The 20,195-nt window shown below is 46.9% G+C and overlaps 1 protein-coding gene across 2 annotated transcripts; it reads right to left on the reverse strand.

The window, feature by feature from the left end:
* Nucleotides 1-1,398: 1,398 nt before the first annotated feature.
* On the reverse strand, nt 1,399-19,179 carry SIRPB2 (signal regulatory protein beta 2). 2 transcript variants are annotated; one of them, XM_047068520.1, is made up of 5 exons: nt 18,969-19,179; nt 5,444-5,820; nt 3,916-4,246; nt 3,320-3,388; nt 1,399-2,057 (listed from the first exon to the last, which is right to left on the reverse strand). In XM_047068520.1, exons 1-5 carry the CDS (start codon nt 19,162-19,164, stop codon nt 1,927-1,929), a joined length of 1,104 nt encoding a protein of 367 aa, XP_046924476.1. In that variant the 5' UTR covers nt 19,165-19,179; the 3' UTR covers nt 1,399-1,926. The 2 variants fall into 2 exon arrangements, with proteins under 2 accessions (XP_046924476.1, XP_046924475.1); XM_047068519.1 differs by having other exon boundaries at nt 3,916-4,255; nt 5,681-5,820; nt 18,969-19,155.
* Between the last annotated feature and the right edge of the window lie 1,016 nt (nt 19,180-20,195).

Genomic DNA, 20,195 nt, shown 5'->3' on the forward strand with positions numbered 1-20,195 from the left:
TTTTTGCCATGTGAGGTCCAGAGATTAGGTTCCGGGTTCCAGAGATTAGGACGTGGTTATCTTTTGGTAGGGGGTTATTATTCTGATGACTGGTGATTCAGTGATTTATTCCGTCCTCAGACTAAACTAATGTCCCCTTTGGCTTAGGTTTTTCAAGCTCTTTTTCTGTGGTTATAATGAAAAACAGCCAGACGAATCCACCGCCCCACAGAGTAGATCTTAGTAGATATTCGTGTGGAAAGCAAAAATGGGGTTCACAGATACTGAACGCACACAGTGCACGCAGCACATGTGAAGCCCTTAGTAAATGAACCGAATTAGTTTTCGTACAATGCGGAGAAGTCCACGTTGCCATCCTTGTCCACGTTCTTATCCACGAGGGTCCAAGGGGTGAAGCGACTGATTGATTAGTCACTAAGCGCACACAGGGAGGGAGTGGAGGTTTGGGCTGGGAAGTCAGGCGTGTCGCACTTTCCCCCACATCGGGCTTCTCAGCCCCAGAACTCCTGATGCTTTGGGCCACACAACTCTATGTTGTGGGGGATGCCGTGGGCGTTCAGCAGCATTCCTGACCTCTACTCACTAGAGGGTGATAGCCAGTTGTGACACCCCTCAAGTTGTGACAACCCCCGAGTTGTGACAACCAAAAGTGTCTCTACACATTGCCAAATGTACCCTGGTGTGTGGGGGGAACCCTCCTCTTCTTGAGGACCACTGTCCTCCATTATACTATCCTAGGGGAGGTGGTGTTACAGAGGGGTGCTGTTTCAGCTGGGAGTTGAACTCACGTGTCACGCAGAGCAAGGAAGAGGCTGCCTCTATGCCCCTGGTTTTCTATTGGCATTTAGCCTCTGGTTCCTTTAGTGAGAAATTGCTGGCTGGGCACCTTGCTGCCAGAATGAAGACTACATTTCCCAGCCTTCCTTGCGGCTAGGTGTGACCATGTGACCACATTCCAGCCAATTGGAGGTGATGTGGGCAAATTTCTAGCTGTGCCTTTGAAGGGGAGGGTCATACGCCCCTTTGCTGCCTTCTTCCCTAGTCTTGCTGCCTGAGATATGGACCTGGTAGCAAAGAGATCGAGGAATCCCGGTCTCACTACAAGGGAGTCCCCCTATTGCCTGGCCTGCTTGTGCTCAGTTATTACTAGCGAAACCGATTCTCTTCTGGCTTAAGCCACTGTTATTTAAGAGTTTTGTTACAGTTTCTGAGCCTGCATTTAACTATTGCAGCCACCCAAGCAGCCATAGTAGGGAAGGAAAGAAGGCAAGAAAGGAAAAGAAAAGAAAAGAAAAGAAAAGAAAAGAAAAGAAAAGAAAAGAGAAAAGAAAAGAAGGGAAGGGAAGGGAAGGAAGGAAGGAAGGAAGGAAGGAAGGAAGGAAAGGAAGGAAAGGGAGGGAGGGAGGGAGGAAGGAAGGAAGGAAGGAAGGAAGGAAGGAAGGAAGGGAAAAAAGGCAGGAAATGAGGAGAGAAGGGTGTAAATGGAGAGGCCTGAGCAGTCTGGCTCTGTGAGCTTAGAGATGCTTAGGAAAATCTTCCGGAAAGGACTCTGAGTTGGATCTTGAAGGATGAGAAAACAAGGAGAGGGGGTGGAAGGAGGCGGGCACTACCGCAGGAACAAGCGCCTTGAGAAGAGAGCCCGGCAAAGCCTTGAAGGACAAGGAGGGCTTGAGCTGGCTGTCAAGAGAGAGGACAGCACATCAGAAGGGAGCCCAGTCAGTGCCAAGTGGGGTACTTCGCCAGGTGAATGGAAGCCAGGTGTAGGGATCCTGGAGTTCGGCACGAAGCCTGGGGAGCATCTGGAGGCTGGGGTTGGAGGCGGTGAAGTGGCTGGGGAGCCTTGACCTCTCTTCGACTGAGAGGACCTACTTTGAGGCTGACCCCCTCACCCACGCCCCACGCCCCGTGCTGCATGCCCCGTACAGATTACAGTTTTGCTGAGTCTGGGGTCTTGGTGTCTTCTTGCCTTCTCCGGCAAGCAGCCCAGGCCAGCAGGAGTGCAGCCAAGGTCATGGCCTTCAGCCCCAGGACCACAAGTGTGAGTACAGACAGGAGGCCTGGAGGACACAGAGGAGAGCTCAGGAAGGACCCTGGGTGATCCCCCCAACAGTCCAGACCTCAGTGTCCCCACGGGGAGGCCTGGCCCAGCTGCTGTAAACCTCTGGGGCCACATTCTTTCTACACGAAGACCTCCCCTCCCTCTGTCCGGGGCCCAAAGAGGCTTTGCCCAATATCCTACCCATGTGTTTAGTCATCCTCATAGCATCCCTGACCTCCGATCATAATAGAAAACTGTTCATTTACTGGCTGCTCAGCTCCTCTGCCCCAGACCTTGGGCTAAGCACTTCCTAATTGCCTAATTTAATCCTTAAACGTATGCCGCAAGGCAGGATAATAATGCCATTGGTACCGATGAAAAGGCAGAGCCAGAGTCGGGAAATGATATGCTCAGGGGCACATACGTTAGAGAAGTGACGGGACCAGGTGGTCTGGCTCCCACGAATGGCAGGAACAGGGCTCAGTGACAGGGAGCATCTGGTGCCACTACCCCAAGTCTCACCCTCAACCCCACCCTGTTGCCAAGTGCCCCTGAGCGTTAACAGGTGATATGATATGCACAGTTCTGGGCACTTGGCACGTGTGATCTCATGGGGTCTACGCACCAGCCTCATGGGGTACGCTCCCCGACTCTTATCCCCTCTCCGCCCCTAGTCCCCAGGGGAGGATAACAGAAATTTGGGGAGTGAGGCAAGCTTCCTGCAGTCACACAGGTAGAAAGGGACTCAATCCAGGAGGCTACAAAGCCATGATCTTCAGCACTATTATGTACAGTTTCACAGTGTCTCCTTGCACTGAATCATGGGGAGCTCACTACCTGCCAAGCAAGGCTGCCCACTGAACAGTCAGCTGTTCTTTCTTTGGTCGAGCTTTTTTTTTTTTTTTTTAATTTTTAACGTTTATTTATCATTGAGAGACAGAGCATGAGCAGGGGAGGGGCAGAGAGAGAAGGAGACACCGAATCCGAAGCAGGCTCCGGGCCCTGAGCTGTCAGCACAGCGCCCGACGGGGGGCTCGAACTCACAAACCGTGAGATCATGACCTGAGCCGAAGTCAGACGCTCAACCGACTGAGCCAACCCAGGTGCCCCTCTTTGGTTGAGCTTTAACGTGGTTCTCTGAGTTCCTGGTTCTGATGTTGAGATGAAGTCCTGGGGACTTTCTGGGTGGCGCATAGCCCTAGAAGGCAAGGACTGCTCCCTTCCCACAGCCAAGCCTTGCCTGTGGGGACTGGTTACCTTCCCAAGACTAGGTACACTCACCTGAGGGATATGTCCTGCCTATATGTTCATTGGTGAGTTCTTTCTCTTGGGGAGAGGTGATGGGCTTTGCTGCAAGAAAGAGAGACAGTCTCACATTCCCCTTTTCTTTCTGTCTTACCCCTTCCTGAGCCCCAGTGCTAGGACTTAGGGTCATCAAGAGGAATGTGCCTGGAATGGGGGCTAGAAGTCAAACCCTGTGACTATGAGGGACTAGTTAGACCTGTCTGAACATCCCTGGGGTGGGGACAATGTCTGATTCACTGCAGTATCTACAGCACCCAGTAGAGTGCAGAGCAGTAAACAGGCACTCAACAGATACTGTTAAACCATTAATGGTCTATCCAAAGTTTTGAGGAGCCCAGAATGGGGAGAAATGAACTCTGCCCGGGAGAAGCAGAAGGTTTCACAGAGGAGGGGCTATTTCTGCTGGGCCTTGAAGGATGAGTAGGAGTTCGCCAGAGAGAAGGAGAAAGCATTCCAGGCAGAGGGAACGGCTTATGTAACAGCTGGAGGCTGAGAAGAGCTGGCCTATTTGGGAATTTCCTTGTGGACCCCCTGCCCCTCTCCCCCAGTGCCTTCTAGACCACCTGTCTCACCTTTTACTCGAAGCCTGGTGCCCTGTCCGGACAGGTATTGTCTGTTGGGTTTCCTGTAAAACTTTACACAGTAGTAGGTGCCTGTGTACTCAGGGGACACGCCTTGCAGGAGGATGCTGAAATCGCCGTTGGAGGCCCGGACGGCTGTCACGTTGGGGTGGGAGAGGCCTTCAAAGTTGTAAATGGCCTCGCGGCTCAGACCAGCCCCCCGAAACCACCTGATGGGTCCCGGGGGACCATGTCCAAGCACTGTGCAGTTCAGGAACACAGTGTCTCCGGTGGTTGCCAACACCACCTCTTGGGGCTGCAGGATCCAGAGATTTGGCTGGGGCTCCGGCTCCTGAAGCCAAAGAGAGGGTCCTTGTTGCATTTTGTGTCTTCCTCCATTGTCCACTCATTTCCTCCCTCATATCTTCCCTCCCTCCCCACTGCCCTGATTTCCCTACTCAGCTACTCCCTCTGGATCCCCACATTACGCTCAAGTTGGTTCACTCAGTAAAGAAGTTCTCAGGACCTGCTATGTGCTGAGGTTACGACTGGGGGAAATGCAGCTCAGCAAGACATACAAATGTCCGGCTGGGAAGAAGTTTTCAGTCTGGTGGTGGAGATGGTGCAGAAAATCCCCTTGAGGTTGGAAAGCCAGAGGACTGTAGGGCCAAAAGGGCACCTGTCACGGCGTGGGAGGAATCGGAGAAACCTTCCCGAAATGCTTGCATCAAGTTAAAATGAACCCTTCCCCCCACCTCCAACTGCCACACACAGATATTCTGTCCGTTAACAGTTTGCAGGGTGGGGCGTCTGGGTGGCTCAGTAGGTTAAGCGTCCGACTTCAGCCCAGGTCATGGTCCCGCGGTTTGTGAGTTCAAGCCCCACGTCGGGGGCTGTGCTGACAGCTCAGAACCTGGAGCCTGCTTAGGATTCTGTCTGTCTCTCTCTCTGCCCCATCCCTGCTCGTTTTCTCTTTCTCTCTCTCGAAAATAAATAACACATTTAAAAAAAAAAGAACACGCTCCTATTGAATGACAGACCCAGGATGTGAGTGCCCAGGTCACCACTGCTGGGCTTACAGATAGCATGACTGATTACGTGGGGAGTGTGGTAGATTAAATTATCAGCCCTAGTTCTGGACTCCCCTAGGGTGGTGCATCCCTACTCTTGCCTCGTGGTGGGTGGGTACGCATCCTGGTCTCTTGACTTTGCGTGGAGCCGCATGACTTGCTTTAGCCAATGGGCTGTTAGCAGATATTACGTGATTAGAAACTTGAAACGCGCTTGAGGGCACTGGGGCTTGTCCTCTTTGCTTCTGCCATCTCCACGACCCAGGTGTACTCTTCACAGCTGCAAGAAGACGCGGGCCTGGAACAAGACACGTGGAGCAGAACCACTCCAGATGCCTGTGCACGTATGGGTGAAACACCCTCGCGTTGTGCGCCAACTGGGATTTTGTGTCGACGGTATGGGTGTGGATGGATGAAGGCAGCTGACGCAGGGAGACCGGTCCGAGCTGAGCGCCTAAGACCCACAGAGCCTGATACTCACCCTTCACAAACACTGAGGTGCCCTCCTGCAGCTTCTTTTCTGGGTTCTCACTCAAGTCATCAAGCCCCACACAGTGGTAGGTTCCAGCATGCTTGCTGGTGACATTGTGGATATAGATGGAAAAGTCACAGTGAAAGGGCTCCAGGGTCCGCTGGGTCACCGGCGTCACCCCCGGGAAGAAGCCGTGTTTGAAGTTATAAATCTCCTGCTGGTCCCGATCGCTCACCTTGACCCATTTAATCCTGTCGTCAGTGCAGGAACCTTCCACGGTACACCGCAGCAGCAGCGTGTTTCCTTCCGCCACCAGCAGGGGGCCCTCGGGCTGCAACACCTGCCGCTCACTCCCATCGCTCTGCCCAGAGGCTCCTGCAACAGAGGAAGACTGGCTTTGTGCTGAGCCGGAAGGACCTGGAGCCCTCAGAGGTGAGCTTACTACAACCTAGTCATTAGCTGGCCAGCAACAATTGCTCAGGACGCCGGACGGATGTTATTGGGGAGGGAAGCGTGAGAGATGAGGCGGTTGTCTGGAGAGGCAGAGCAGAACTTACAAATAATGGAGAACTTGGAAATAATAGGTGACAGCATTCTTCCCGTCTTCACAGAAGTGCTGAGAGCCCAGATGACCAGGTAAGTTTCCCCGGATCACAGTTTATGGGCTGACTGGTGTCTTCCCGGCTAAATTCATATGTCAGAGTCCTAACCCCCAGTACCTCTGAATGTGGCTGCATCCTGAGACAAGGTCTCTAAAGAGGCAATTAAGTTAACATGAGGGGCGCCTGGGTGGCCCAGGCTCAGTCGGTTGAGCTTCCGACTTCGGCTCAGGTCATGACCTCGCAGCTTGTGAGTTCGAGGCCCACGTCGGGCTCTGTGCTGACAACTCAGAGCCTGGAGCCTGCTTCGGATTCTGTGTCTCCTTCTCTCACTACCCCTCTCCCACTCTCTCTCTCTCTTTCAAAAATAAATAAATATTTAAAAAAATTTTTTTAAATTTTTTACAAAGTTAACATGCCGTCATGAGGGTGGACCCTAATTCAATATGACTGGCATCCTTATAAGAAGAAATTAAAGGCACGGAGAGAAGACAGCTAAGGAGAGAGGTCTCAGGAGACGTCATCAACCTTGCTGACACCTTCGCCTAGGCTTCTAGCCTCCAGAAGTGTGAGATAATGCATTTCTGTTGTTTAAACTGCCAGTCTGTGGCACTTTGTCATGGCCCCCGAAACTAATATGTCACCCAATACGAATGTGACAACCTGTTTCTGGAGCCTCCGCTCTCAGCCCTCAAATGTATCGCACAAAGTAAACATCATCTGGCATCCTGTGAATTCTTTTTTTTTTTTTTTAATGTCTTATATTTTAGAGAGAGAGAGAGGTGGGGGGAGAGAGCAGGGGAAGGGCAGAGAAATGGAGACAGAATCCGAAGCAGGCTCCAGGTTCCCAGCTGTCAGCACAGAGCCCGATGTGGGCCTCGAACTCACGAGCAGTGACATCATGACCTGAGCTGAAGTCAGACGCTTAACGGACTGAGCCACCCAGGCACCCCCTGAATTCTTTTTGACTTTTAGTTATTTTTTAAAGTAATCTCTGTACCCAATGTGGGGCTCAAACTTACAACCCTGAGATCAAGAGTCACATGCTTTACGGACTGAGCCAGCCAGGTGCCCCCCTGCGAATTCTTTTTTTAAAAAACTACTTTATTGAGATATTATTTACACACAGTAAATACCAGAAATTTTATGTCCTATATGCAGTTCTATCGCTTTGAAAACATTTTTAAACTTCAAGTGGAGTTGATATATAATATTATATTAGTTTCAGGTGTCTCTTGTGAATTCTTTACCAGGCTGCAATGCTTGTTGGTGCTTTGGGAAGTGGATCTATTTCGGGGCTCTAGCTGCTGAGTTTGGCCTCGGAGTGGGCACGGAGAGAGAGGGCCGAGACCTCCCATGCAAGTTCTTTTGCACCTGGGTTATGAACAGGTGCTCCCCTCAAGAACTCCCTGAGGTAGGTGTTATTATCATCTCCATTTTTGAGAAATCTGATGGTCAGAGAGGGGAAGAAACAGTCAGTGTCATGGCCAGGATTTGGACTCAGATCGGTGACTTAAGGTTCTGCTCCACACGGGTCATCAGTTTTGTGTCCCAAGTTTCCCTGGGTGTGTGTGACTGTCAGGCCTGGTGAATGACTCAGTCTTGCTCCGAGATGTAAGTTTGCAGGATAGCATGGTGTTTCTCAGTTGTCAGTGAGGCGAGGGAGTAGGGAGGTGAGGCAGACGTTTCCTTCTAAGAGGATCTGGGGAGGGGTTGTGGAATTCTAAATTCCTTTCCTGTGTGTCCTCAGCTAGGCATGTGCTAATAATAGCCTCTAGGGGCGCCTGGGTGGCTCAGTTGGTTAAGCGTCCGACTTCGGCTCAGGTCACGATCTCGCGGTCCGTGAGTTCGAGCCCCGCATCGGGCTCTGTGCTGACAGCTCGGAGCCTGGAGCCTGTTTTGGATTCTGTGTCTCCCTCTCTCTCTGACCCTCCCCCGTTCACAATCTGTCTCTCTCTGTCTCAGAAATAAAAATAAACATTAAAAAAAAATTAAAAAAAAATAGCCTCTATAAGAACTCCCTCACAGTTGTGACCAAGGGATACCTCATGTTCAATCCTAGGGATTGCTTTTGCCCTCCGTGTCCTTAGCTCCAAAATGTTGAGCAACACCCACCTTCAAACACCATGAGGGGAGGCAGTCAGATCTGTTCTCTCTAATCCTTTCTGGTGGTTTGTTCCCTGGCCTCTCAGGTGGTTTCCTCGCGCGCAGGCACTGAACGGTGCCCATCCGCTCAGCACGGGGCTGAAATATTGCCTTTCCCCACCCGCCAAACCGGAAAACCTCATGTTTGACAGAGCAATGGGTAGAACAGACAGAAGAGAGGACGGTACTCAGAGAGAAGTGTTGTGGTCCCACCTAGCGATTCCGAAAAGCCAGGCCCGGAAATGATAAAAACAAGTAACATTCAAGTAACTTTGACACATGTCTGAGTGAAGTTCTGACAGCAACACAACAAAGGCTGGGAGGAGGGAAACCCTAGTATACTTTGTAAGTCTCTTATACGGTATGGGAAATGGTATGCTGTCACTGAAAGGTAGATGGTGTGAATTGCACACTTAAGAAAGGGGGAAAGTCCAGTGGACTCTTCAGTATTCACAGGAAACTATAGAACTTGTAAACTGATGCCCATTTCTTTCTCAAAATAAAAATATACTCCCAGTGGGATCCTAGGAACACAGGGAAATTCTATTATTCTTATGAACCAATTAGGATCAAATAGAAGAGAGAAAGTATTGGGGTCGGAGAGCCCATAGCCCCCCTTTTTTTTCATCTGGGAAAATTTGAAACTTCTAAACCTTAAAGCAACCACTAAATGACAAAATAAAGAGTAATAGCTAATAAGCCAATAAAGGAGATAAGATAGCGTTATAAAAATATTCAACAACTGGAACAAGACAGAAAAAGAGAAAAAAGGGAACAAAGAACCGACAGGACAAATAGGAAGGTGATAAGACCTACACCTAATCCTATAAAAAGTCACCTTGATGGTAAAAGGTCTAAATACCCTATGTAAAAATTAGAGATTGTCGGCTTGGATAAAAAGTAAGGTCTTGTAGGCTATCTGTTGCCTACAAGAAATGCACTTTAAATATTAAAGCTGCACATATGTTAAAAGGAAAATGATAGAAAAAGGTAGAGCATATAACACTAATCAAACGGAAGCTGGAGTGGTTATGTTCATATCAGATAAAGTAGATTTCAGAGCAAAGAATATGTCCAGGAATAAAGAATGCCACTTCATAATGGTAAAGGAGCAAATTAATCAAGAAGATAGGGGCACCTAGTGGATCAGTTGGTTAAGCATCCAATCTCGGCTCAAGTCATGGTTCAGTTTGATTCATGGGATTGAGCCCTGGACTGGGCTCTGCTCTGACAGTAGGGGTGGAGGGGGGCTGCCTGCTTGGGGTCCTCTGTCTCCCTCTCTCTCTGTCCCTCCCCTGCTCGTGTGTGCTCTCTCTCTCTCTCAAAATGAATAAGCTTCAAAAAAATCAAGACATACAAAGCCCAAATATGTGCACCAGATAACAGAACTTAAAAGTGTATGAAGCAAAACCCAATAGAATGGCAAGGAGAAACAGACAAATCCACAGTTATGCTCTGAGATTTCAATATCCTCCTTTTCATGATTAATAGAACACGTAGGCAGAAAATCAAAAAGAATACAGCACTAACAACTAACAGCCTAATTGATATTTATAGAACACTCTGCCCCCCAAATAGGAGGATATATAGTTCTTTTCCAGTGCACGGAGAACTGTTACCAAGAGAGAGCATATTCTGAGTCATAAAATAGTCTCAACAAGTTTAAAAGAATTCAAGCATCTTCTTTGACAGAATGGAATTAAATTAGAATCAATAACAGACAGATGCCTAGGAAACTCCCAGATACTTACAAGCCGAATAACACACTTTCCAATAACACACGAGTTAAAGACAAAACAAAAGGGAAATTAGAAAGCAATTTGATCTGAATGAAAATAAAAACACAATATTAAAATTTGTAGGATTATGCTAAAGCAGAGGGGAATATTTATTGAATTAGATGACTAGATTAGGAAAGAAGGAAGGACTTAAATGAATGACCTTAGTTTCTACCTTAAGAAACAGGGGAAAAAAAGAGCAAATTAAGCCCAAAGGAAGTAGGAGAGAGGAAACCACAAAGACCTGAGTGAAATCAATAAAGTAAAAAACAAAAACCAGTAGAGAAAAATCAGTATGAGTGAAATCTTTGAGAAGATCATTATAATTGATAAACCTGTAGCCATACTGAAGAGTAAGAGAGAAAGAGAGAGAGAGACTCAAATTACTAAAATTAAAAACTAGGGAGGTGACAGAAGTACAGAGTTTACAGATATTAAAGGACAATAAGGGGATGCTATGGAAAGGTCATGGCTGCAGGTATTTGACAAAGGGACAAATTCCTTAAAAACCACCAACTACCAAGACTACCTCAAGAAGAAATAAATTACCTAAATAGCCCTACTATCTATTGCAAACGTTTAATTTGTATTAAAGACTTTCCCACAAAGAAAACTCCAAGCTCAGATGGTTTTGTTAGTGAATTGTGCCACACATGTAGATACAACACCAAAATCATGATCCATAAGAGAACAAATTAATAAATTAGACTTTATGAAAACTAAGAACTCTTGCTGTTCAAAAGGCACTTGCGAAAGAATGAAACAGCCACAGAGTAGGAGGAAATCTTTGTGAAGTATCTATCTGATAAAAAGTTTGCAACCAGAATATATAAAGAGCTCTCAAAACTCAATAATAAGAAAACCAATCGAAAAATGGGAGTTGAACAGACACTTTACCAAACAGGATACAGGATGCACGTGAAAAATGTTTAGCACCATTACATATTAGGGACGTGAACATTAAATCCACAATGAGATGTTCCTACACACCTGTGAGAATGACTAAAATGAGACAGGTTGATCATACCAAGTGTTGGCAAGGATGTAGAGGACAATGTCATCTTCATACACTGCTGATGAAAATGCAAAATGGTGAAAGTGGAGGAAGATGGCGGCGTAGGAGGATGCTGGGCTCACCGCGCGTCCTGCTGATCACTTAGATTCCACCTACACCTGCCTAAATAACCCAGAAAACCGCCAGAGGATTAGCAGAACGGAGTCACCAGACCCAAGCTCAGACGAGAGGCCCACGGAAGAGGGTAGGAAGGGCGGCGAGGCGGTGCGCGCTCCACGGACTGGCGGGAGGGAGCCGGGGCGGAGGGGCGGCTCGCCGGCCAAGCAGAGCCCCCGAGTCCAGCTTGCAAAAGCGGAGGGGCCTGACGGACTGTGTTCCGACAGCAAGCGCGACTTAGCGTCTGGGAGGTCATAAGTTAACAGCTCTGCTCGGAAAGCGGGAAGGCTGGAGGACAAAGGGAGGGAGAGCTGCGGAGCCCCCGGACAACAGAGCTCAGTTTGGTGGGGAACAAAGGCGCTCGCCAGCGCCATCTCCCCCGCCCATCCCCCAGCCAAAATTCCAAAGGGAACCGGTTCCGGCCAGGGATATTGCTCGCTCCGCGCAAACACCCAACTCTGTGTTTCTGCGGAGCCAAACCTCCGGCAGCGGATCTGACTCCCTCCGGCTGCCACAGGGCCCCTCCTGAAGTGGATCACCTAAGGAGAAGCGAGCTAAGCCTGCCCGCCCTGCCGCCGTGCACCTTGCCTACCCATCCCAGCTAATACGCCAGATCCCCAGCATCACAAGCCTGGCAGTGTGCAAGTAGCCCAGACGGGCCACGCCACCCCACAGTGAATCCCGCCCCTAGGAGAGGGGAAGAGAAGGCACACACCAGTCTGACTGTGGCCCCAGCGGTGGGCTGGGGGCAGACATCAGGACTGACTGCGGCCCCGCCCACCAACTCCAGTTATACACCACAGCACAGGGGAAGTGCCCTGCAGGTCCTCACCACACCAGGGACTATCCAAAATGACCAAGCGGAAGAATTCCCCTCAGAAGAATCTCCAGGAAATAACAACAGCTAATGAGCTGATCAAAAAGGATTTAAATAATATAACAGAAAGTGAATTTAGAATAATAGTCATAAAATTAATCGCTGGGCTTGAAAACAGTATACAGGACAGCAGAGAATCTCTTGCTACAGAGATCAAGGGACTAAGGAACAGTCACGAGGAGCTGAAAAACGCTTTAAATGAAATGCAAAACAAAATGGAAACCACCACAGCTCGGATGGAAGAGGCAGAGGAGAGAATAGGTGAACTAGAAGATAAAGTTATGGAAAAAGAGGAAGCTGGGAAAAAGAGAGATAAAAAAATCCAGGAGTATGAGGGGAAAATTAGAGAACTAAGTGATACACTAAAAAGAAATAATATACGCATAATTGGTATCCCAGAGGAGGAAGAGAGAGGGAAAGGTGCTGAAGGGGTACTTGAAGAAATAATAGCTGAGAACTTCCCTGAACTGGGGAAGGAAAAAGGCATTGAAATCCAAGAGGCACAGAGAACTCCCTTCAGACGTAACTTGAATCGATCTTCTGCACGACATATCAGAGTGAAACTGGCAAAATACAAGGATAAAGAGAAAATTCTGAAAGCAGCAAGGGGTAAACGTGCCCTCACATATAAAGGGAGACCTATAAGACTCGTGACTGATCTCTCTTTTGAAACTTGGCAGGCCAGAAAGAATTGGCACGAGATTTTCAGTGTGCTAGACAGAAAAAATATGCAGCCGAGAATCCTTTATCCAGCAAGTCTGTCATTTAGAATAGAAGGAGAGATAAAGGTCTTCCCAAACAAACAAAAACTGAAGGAATTTGTCACCACTAAACCAGCCCTACAAGAGATCCTAAGGGGGACCCTGTGAGACAAAGTACCAGAGACATCACTACAAGCATAAAACAGACAGACATCACAATGACTCTAAACCCGTATCTTTCTATAATAACACTGAATGTAAATGGATTAAATGCGCCAACCAAAAGACATAGGGTATCAGAATGGATAAAAAAACAAGACCCATCTATTTGCTGTCTACAAGAGACTCATTTCAGACCTGAGGACACCTTTAGATTCAGAGTGAGGGGATGGAGAACTATTTATCATGCTACTGGAAGCCAAAAGAAAGCTGGAGTAGCCATACTTATATCAGACAAACTAGACTTTAAATTAAAGGCTGTAACAAGAGATGAAGAAGGACATTATATAATAGTTACAGGGTCTATCCATCAGGAAGAGCTAACAATTATAAATGTCTATGCGCCGAATACCGGAGCCCCCAAATATATAAAACAATTACTCATAAACAGAAGCAACCTTATTGATAAGAATGTGGTAATTGCAGGGGACTTTAACACTCCACTTACAGAAATGGATAGATCATCTAGACACACGGTCAATAAAGAAACAAGGGCCCTGAATGAGACATTGGATCAGATGGACTTGACAGATATATTTAGAACTCTGCATCCCAAAGCAACAGAATATACTTTCTTCTCGAGTGCACATGGAACATTCTCCAAGATAGATCATATACTGGGTCACAAAACAGCCCTTCATAAGTTTACAAGAATTGAAATTATACCATGCATACTTTCAGACCACAATGCTATGAAGCTTGAAATCAACCACAGGAAAAAGTCTGGAAAGCCTCCAAAAGCATGGAGGTTAAAGAACACCCTACTAACGAATGAGTGGGTCAACCAGGCAATTAGAGAAGAAATCAAAAAATATATGGAAACAAACGAAAATGAAAATACAACAATCCAAACGCTTTGGGACGCAGCGAAGGCAGTCCTGAGAGGAAAATACATCGCAATCCAGGCCTATCTCAAGAAACAAGAAAAATCCCAAATACAAAATCTAACAGCACACCTAAAGGAAATAGAAGCAGAACAGCAAAGGCAGCCTAAACCCAGCAGAAGAAGAGAAATAATAAAGATCAGAGCAGAAATAAACAATATAGAATCTAAAAAAACTGTAGAGCAGATCAACGAAATCAAGAGTTGGTTTTTTGAAAAAATAAACAAAATTGACAAACCGCTAGCCAGGCTTCTCAAAAAGAAAAGGGAGATGACCCAAATAGATAAAATCATGAATGAAAATGGAATTATTACAAGCAATCCCTCAGAGATACAAACAATTATCAGGGAATACTATGAAAAATTATATGCCAACAAACTGGACAACCTGGAAGAAATGGACAAATTCCTGAACACCTACACTCTTCCAAAACTCAATCAGGAGGAAATAGAAAGCTTGAACAGACCCATAACCAGCGAAGAAATTGAATCGGTTATCAAAAATCTCCCAAGAAATAAGAGTCCAGGACCAGATGGCTTCCCAGGGGAGTTCTACCAGACGTTTAAAGCAGAGATAATACCTATCCTTCTCAAGCTATTCCAAGAAATAGAAAGGGAAGGAAAACTTCCAGACTCATTCTATGAAGCCAGTATTACTTTGATTCCTAAACCAGACAGAGACCCAGTAAAAAAAGAGAACTACAGGCCAATATCCCTGATGAATATGGATGCAAAAATTCTCAATAAGATACTAGCAAATCGAATTCAACAGCATATAAAAAGAATTATTCACCACGATCAAGTGGAATTCATTCCTGGGATGCAGGGCTGGTTCAACATTCGCAAATCAATCAACGTGATACATTACATTAACAAAAAAAAAGAGAAGAACCATATGATCCTGTCAATCGATGCAGAAAAGGCCTTTGACAAAATCCAGCACCCTTTCTTAATAAAAACCCTTGAGAAAGTCGGGATAGAAGGAACATACTTAAAGATCATAAAAGCCATTTATGAAAAGCCCACAGCTAACATCATCCTCAACGGGGAAAAACTGAGAGCTTTTTCCCTGAGATCAGGAACACGACAGGGATGCCCACTCTCACCGCTGTTGTTTAACATAGTGCTGGAAGTTCTAGCATCAGCAATCAGACAACAAAAGGAAATCAAAGGCATCAAAATTGGCAAAGATGAAGTCAAGCTTTCGCTTTTTGCAGATGACATGATATTATACGTGGAAAATCCGATAGACTCCACCAAAAGTCTGCTAGAACTGATACATGAATTCAGCAAAGTTGCAGGATACAAAATCAATGTACAGAAATCAGTTGCATTCTTATACACTAACAACGAAGCAACAGAAAGACAAATAAAGAAACTGATCCCATTCACAATTGCACCAAGAAGCATAAAATACCTAGGAATAAATCTAACCAAAGATGTAAAGGATCTGTATGCTGAAAACTATAGAAAACTTATGAAGGTAATTGAAGAAGATTTAAAGAAATGGAAAGACATTCCCTGCTCATGGATTGGAAAAATAAATATTGTCAAAATGTCAATACTACCCAAAGCTATCTACACATTCAATGCAATCCCAATCAAAATTGCACCAGCATTCTTCTCAAAACTAGAACAAGCAATCCTAAAATTCATATGGAACCACAAAAGGCCCCGAATAGCCAAAGGAATTTTGAAGAAGAAGACCAAAGCAGGAGGCATCACAATCCCAGACTTTAGCCTCTACTACAAAGCTGTAATCATCAAGACAGCATGGTATTGGCACAAAAACAGACACACAGACCAATGGAATAGAATAGAAACCCCAGAACTAGACCCACAAACGTATGGCCAACTCATCTTTGACAAAGCAGGAAAGAACATCCAATGGAAAAAAGACAGCCTCTTTAACAAATGGTGCTGGGAGAACTGGACAGCAACATGCAGAAGGTTGAAACTAGACCACTTTCTCACACCATTTACAAAAATAAACTCAAAATGGATAAAGGACCTAAATGTGAGACAGGAAACCATCAAAACCTTAGAGGAGAAAGCAGGAAAAGACCTCTCTGACCTCAGCCGTAGCAATCTCTTACTCGACACATCCCCAAAGGCAAGGGAATTAAAAGCAAAAGTGAGTACTGGGACCTTATGAAGATAAAAAGCTTCTGCACAGCAAAGGAAACAACCAACAAAACTAAAAGGCAACCAACGGAATGGTAAAAGATATTTGCAAATGACATATCGGACAAAGGGCTAGTATCTAAAATCTATAAAGAGCTCACCAAACTCCACACCCGAAAAACAAATAATCCAGTGAAGAAATGGGCAGAAAACATGAATAGACACTTCTCTAAAGAAGACATCCAGATGGCCAACAGGCACATGAAAAGATGTTCAGCGTCGCTCCTTATCAGGGAAATACAAATCAAAACCACACTCAGGTATCACCTCACGCCAGTCAGAGTGGCCAAAATGAACAAATCAGGAGACTATAGATGCTGGAGAGGATGTGTAGAAACGGGAACCCTCTTGCACTGTTGGTGGGAATGCAAATTGGTGCAGCCGCTCTGGAAAGCAGTGTGGAGGTTCCTCAGAAAATTAAAAATAGACCTACCCTATGACCCAGCAATAGCACTGCTAGGAATTTATCCAAGGGATACAGGAGTACTGATGCATAGGGGCACTTGTACCCCAATGTTCATAGCAGCACTCTCAACAATAGCCAAATTATGGAAAGAGCCTAGATGTCCATCAACTGATGAATGGATAAAGAAATTGTGGTTTATATACACAATGGCATACTACGTGGCAATGAGAAAAAATGAAATATGGCCTTTTGTAGCAACGTGGATGGAACTGGAGAGTGTGATGCTAAGTGAAATAAGCCATACAGAGAAAGACAGATACCATATGGTTTCACTCTTATGTGGATCCTGAGAAACTCAACAGGAACCCATGGGGGAGGGGAAGGAAAAAAAAAAAAAGAGGTTAGAGTGGGAGAGAGCCAAAGCATAAGAGACTGTTAAAAACTGAGAACAAACTGAGGGTTGATGGGGGGTGGGAGGGAGGGGAGGGTGGGTGATGGGTATTGAGGAGGGCACCTTTTGGGATGAGCACTGGGTGTTGTATGGAAACCAATTTGTCAATAAATTTCATATATAATAAAAATAAATAAATAAATAAATAAATAAATAAATAAATAAATAAATAAATAAAAGAAAATGCAAAATGGTACAACCTCCTTGGAAAACAGTATGGCAGTGTCTTAAAAGTTAAACACACACCTATCATATGATACGGTCATATTGTTCTCAAGTATTTTCCCAAGAGCAATGAAAGCATAAGTCCACACTAAGACTTGTACACGAACGTCTATAGATGCTCTATCTGTGACAGCCGCAAAATGCAAAGCAGAAAATGAATGCAAAATGCAAAGCCAACAAGTGAATGAAGAAACAAACTGTACTTTATCCACACAGGGGACAGAAATAAAGACATATGTGAGCTATTGATATGTGCAATCACATGAATGAAGCTCGAAATAATTATGCTGAGGAAAAGAAGCCGGAAAAAAAGGGGTACCTACTGCATGATCTTGTATAAAGTTTCAGAAAATGCAAACGAATCTATAGCGATGGAAAGAGGATAAGGGGTTGCCACGGGAGGAGGAGGAATGGAAAGGATGAATCACAAGGAAACTTTTCAAAGTGTTGGATATGTTCATTATATTGATTTTGGTGATGAATTCACAAGAGTGAAGCATATCCAATGCCCCCAAGACTTACCGAAGTGTACATGTTAGATATGTACAATTTGTTGTACGTCCATCAAACCTCAATGAATGAAAACCCTGTGCCCCTCACCCCTTCCCGCTCTCTGGAAAATGTCCTGGGTACCTTGTCCGCGGAGCTGGGCACCCCTTGGCCACAGCTCTGGGATCCCTTCCCGCCTGTCTTCCACCTGTAGGCCCTACCTTTCACGATCCCTGATGGTGGGTTCTCCTCTGGAGGCCTGGTACAAAACCCCCATTTTTCAAAACCTATTTGATCCTGAGTAGTTTAGACATATGACCTCCTAGCCTAGTGCCTAACACGTAGTGGGCACTCAGAATTATTTGTGGAGTGAGCAACTAGGAGCTACAGTTCACATTTTACGATCAGGGAAACCAGCTCAGAGAAGGGAAGTGGTGCCCCAAATCACAGCTGGGGAGCGAAGGAGCAGCCGAGTCTGGTCTCAGATCTGGTTCCCACCAGGGCCTCTCCAGGAGTGACCATCTTGGAGGACCCAAGCAAGGGCTGGGTCTTAGCAGGGGCTGGGGCAGGGGTCCAGATGGACAGGAGGTGAAAGCCGAGTCTCTTGCGTGCTGGGTCAGAGGGTTCTGGGCTCAGAGGCTAAGCTGGACCCAGGAGCCCCAAGACTCAGGAGTTAAATCGGCCTGATCCTGACTTACAGTAGACATGGGTAAGAAAATTTTTACGTAAATCTTTACACCGTGCGAGGTACCAACAGGTGTTGTCTTGTTGAATCTTCCAAAGTCATGAGGTGGGTCCCCACAATTAGCCCCATTTTACCGAGGGGGAAACGGAAGCTCAGAGAGAAGTCAGTGGTGAGGTTTGAGCCCAGTTTTCTCAGGCTGAGCCGGCGCTGGCTCGTGGGTGGTTGATTTGTATGGTCACACAGGGCCCTGTGCTTAGAAGGGCCCCGTGCTTGCGATAATGCTCTGCTGTTGCTGTCTTAAAGTTCTTATCACTTTCTGAAACCGCGTTTACGTTTTGCACGACATAGGCCCCACAGATTATGCCCCTGATCCTGGGCTGTGAGCCTCACCATTTTTGTGTTTAATACGCACAGCACCCTGTTAGCAGCCCTGTTCGCTGAAGAGGAGAGTGAAGTGGCCTGTGACACGAGCACGCGGGTATCTGAGCAGAGCCCAGCTTGCAAGATCCCTGAACCTGGGGGCTTAACTTCACTGCGCTGCCTTCCGAAAAAGTTCTGCTTCTTGGGACACTGGGATCAAGAAAGTTCTCGGCTACCCGCTCCCATTCCCTCTTGGTGGGCTTGAGCCCCTCCAGGCCTGCCAGAGCACCTGGGGCTCCTCTCTGGGACCAGCCAGGGGTGGGTCCTATCATGTCCGGGGTCCCACTCACCCAAGAGGACAAGGGACAGCATCAGCAGCCAGGAGCAAGGAGGCGAGTAGGCCAGCTGGGTCGGGGTGGTCATCGCGAGGGGCGCATGTGCCTCCTGTGGCTCCCAAGACTGGCTGTCGTTCTGCAATCCGGTGGGTGTCTGAGCCTGAAACGGGGCGTTCCTTGGGGCCAAGGCTACTTGGGGAAGTGTTTTCATATGGCAAGACGAGGCTGCTGGTGCAAGAGGAAGGAGCTGTTTGGAGGGGTTTCCGGGTTCCGTGTCTGGGCAGCGAGTGTTCCTGTAATCACTCTGTCAAAACCTTCATGACCCCTTTTGCCACAGGCCCTGTCCTGGGCACCCTGGCAGGAAGATGAGCATGCCTAGTGTGTCCCGAGTCAGCCAGACGTGGGGTCAAGTCCTGGGTCTGCCTCTTCCTGGCTGCGTGACCTTTCACGCACACCTGCCACCTCGGAGCCTTTGTTTCTTCATCTGCAAAATGGGGACGGTAGCAGTCCCCTCCTCAGAAAGGTATTGCAGGGATTACAAGATACGTGGGCGAAGCCTCAGCACGATGTAAATGCTGAACGTACCAACCATCATTGTTCACGATGTGCAGGAAACAGAGGAGGTGGCGTTTGCTTAGGAAGAAGGATTTGTTATAAAGCAAGCCCCACGGAGGCCTCCTTTTGGCAGTGAGGGCAGGGCACAGATCCCGTTCCTAAATGCATAACTGGGGGCAACTCTTGAAACCTCCATTTCCTGGGGTCCAACGGTAACACACCTGGATCATATAAAAATTTGCTTTTGGGGGCACCTGGGTGGCTCAGTCGGTTAAGCGTCCGACTTCGGCTCAGGTCACGATCTCGCAGTCGTGAGTTCGAGCCCCACGTCGGGTTCTGTGCTGACTGCTCAGAGCCTGGAGCCTGTTTCGGATTCTGTGTCTCCCTCTCTCTCTGACCCTCCCCCGTTCATGCTCTGTCTCTCTCTGTCTCAAAAATAAATAAACGTTAAATTAAAAAAAAAATTTTTGCTTTTGTGGCATCTTAATTTTCTGTAACTTCTTCAGGAGTCCCTATCATATGATCTGTAAAACAGTAATAGGAATAGGGTCGCGGGTTGAGCGTCTGACTCTTGATTTCAGCTCAGGTCATGGTCTCGCCGTTCATGAGTTTGAGCCCCGCATTGGGCTCCACACTGAAAGTGCGGGGCCTGCTTAGGACTCTCCTTCTCCCCCCCTCCCCCGCTCT

The sequence above is a fragment of the Lynx rufus genome, unplaced genomic scaffold, assembly GCF_022079265.1.
Source record: "Lynx rufus isolate CCGP_SWC_20201006 ecotype Redwood Valley unplaced genomic scaffold, mLynRuf1.p SCAF_8, whole genome shotgun sequence".
NCBI lineage: Eukaryota > Metazoa > Chordata > Mammalia > Carnivora > Felidae > Lynx > Lynx rufus.

Bases quoted from the DNA above. Each gene is read 5' to 3' on its own strand.
- SIRPB2 (XM_047068520.1), bottom strand. From the start codon at position 19,164: ATGAAAACACTTCCCCAAGTAGCCTTGGCCCCAAGGAACGCCCCGTTT. The intron at 4,247-5,443 runs GCTCTGTGGGTC...CAGGAGCCGGAG, and splicing joins TTGTGAAGGGTGAGTATCAG to CCCCAGCCAAATCTCTGGAT. The intron at 2,058-3,319 runs GTGAGTGTACCT...TGTGTCCTCCAG, and splicing joins AGGCAGGACATATCCCTCAG to GCCTCCTGTCTGTACTCACA.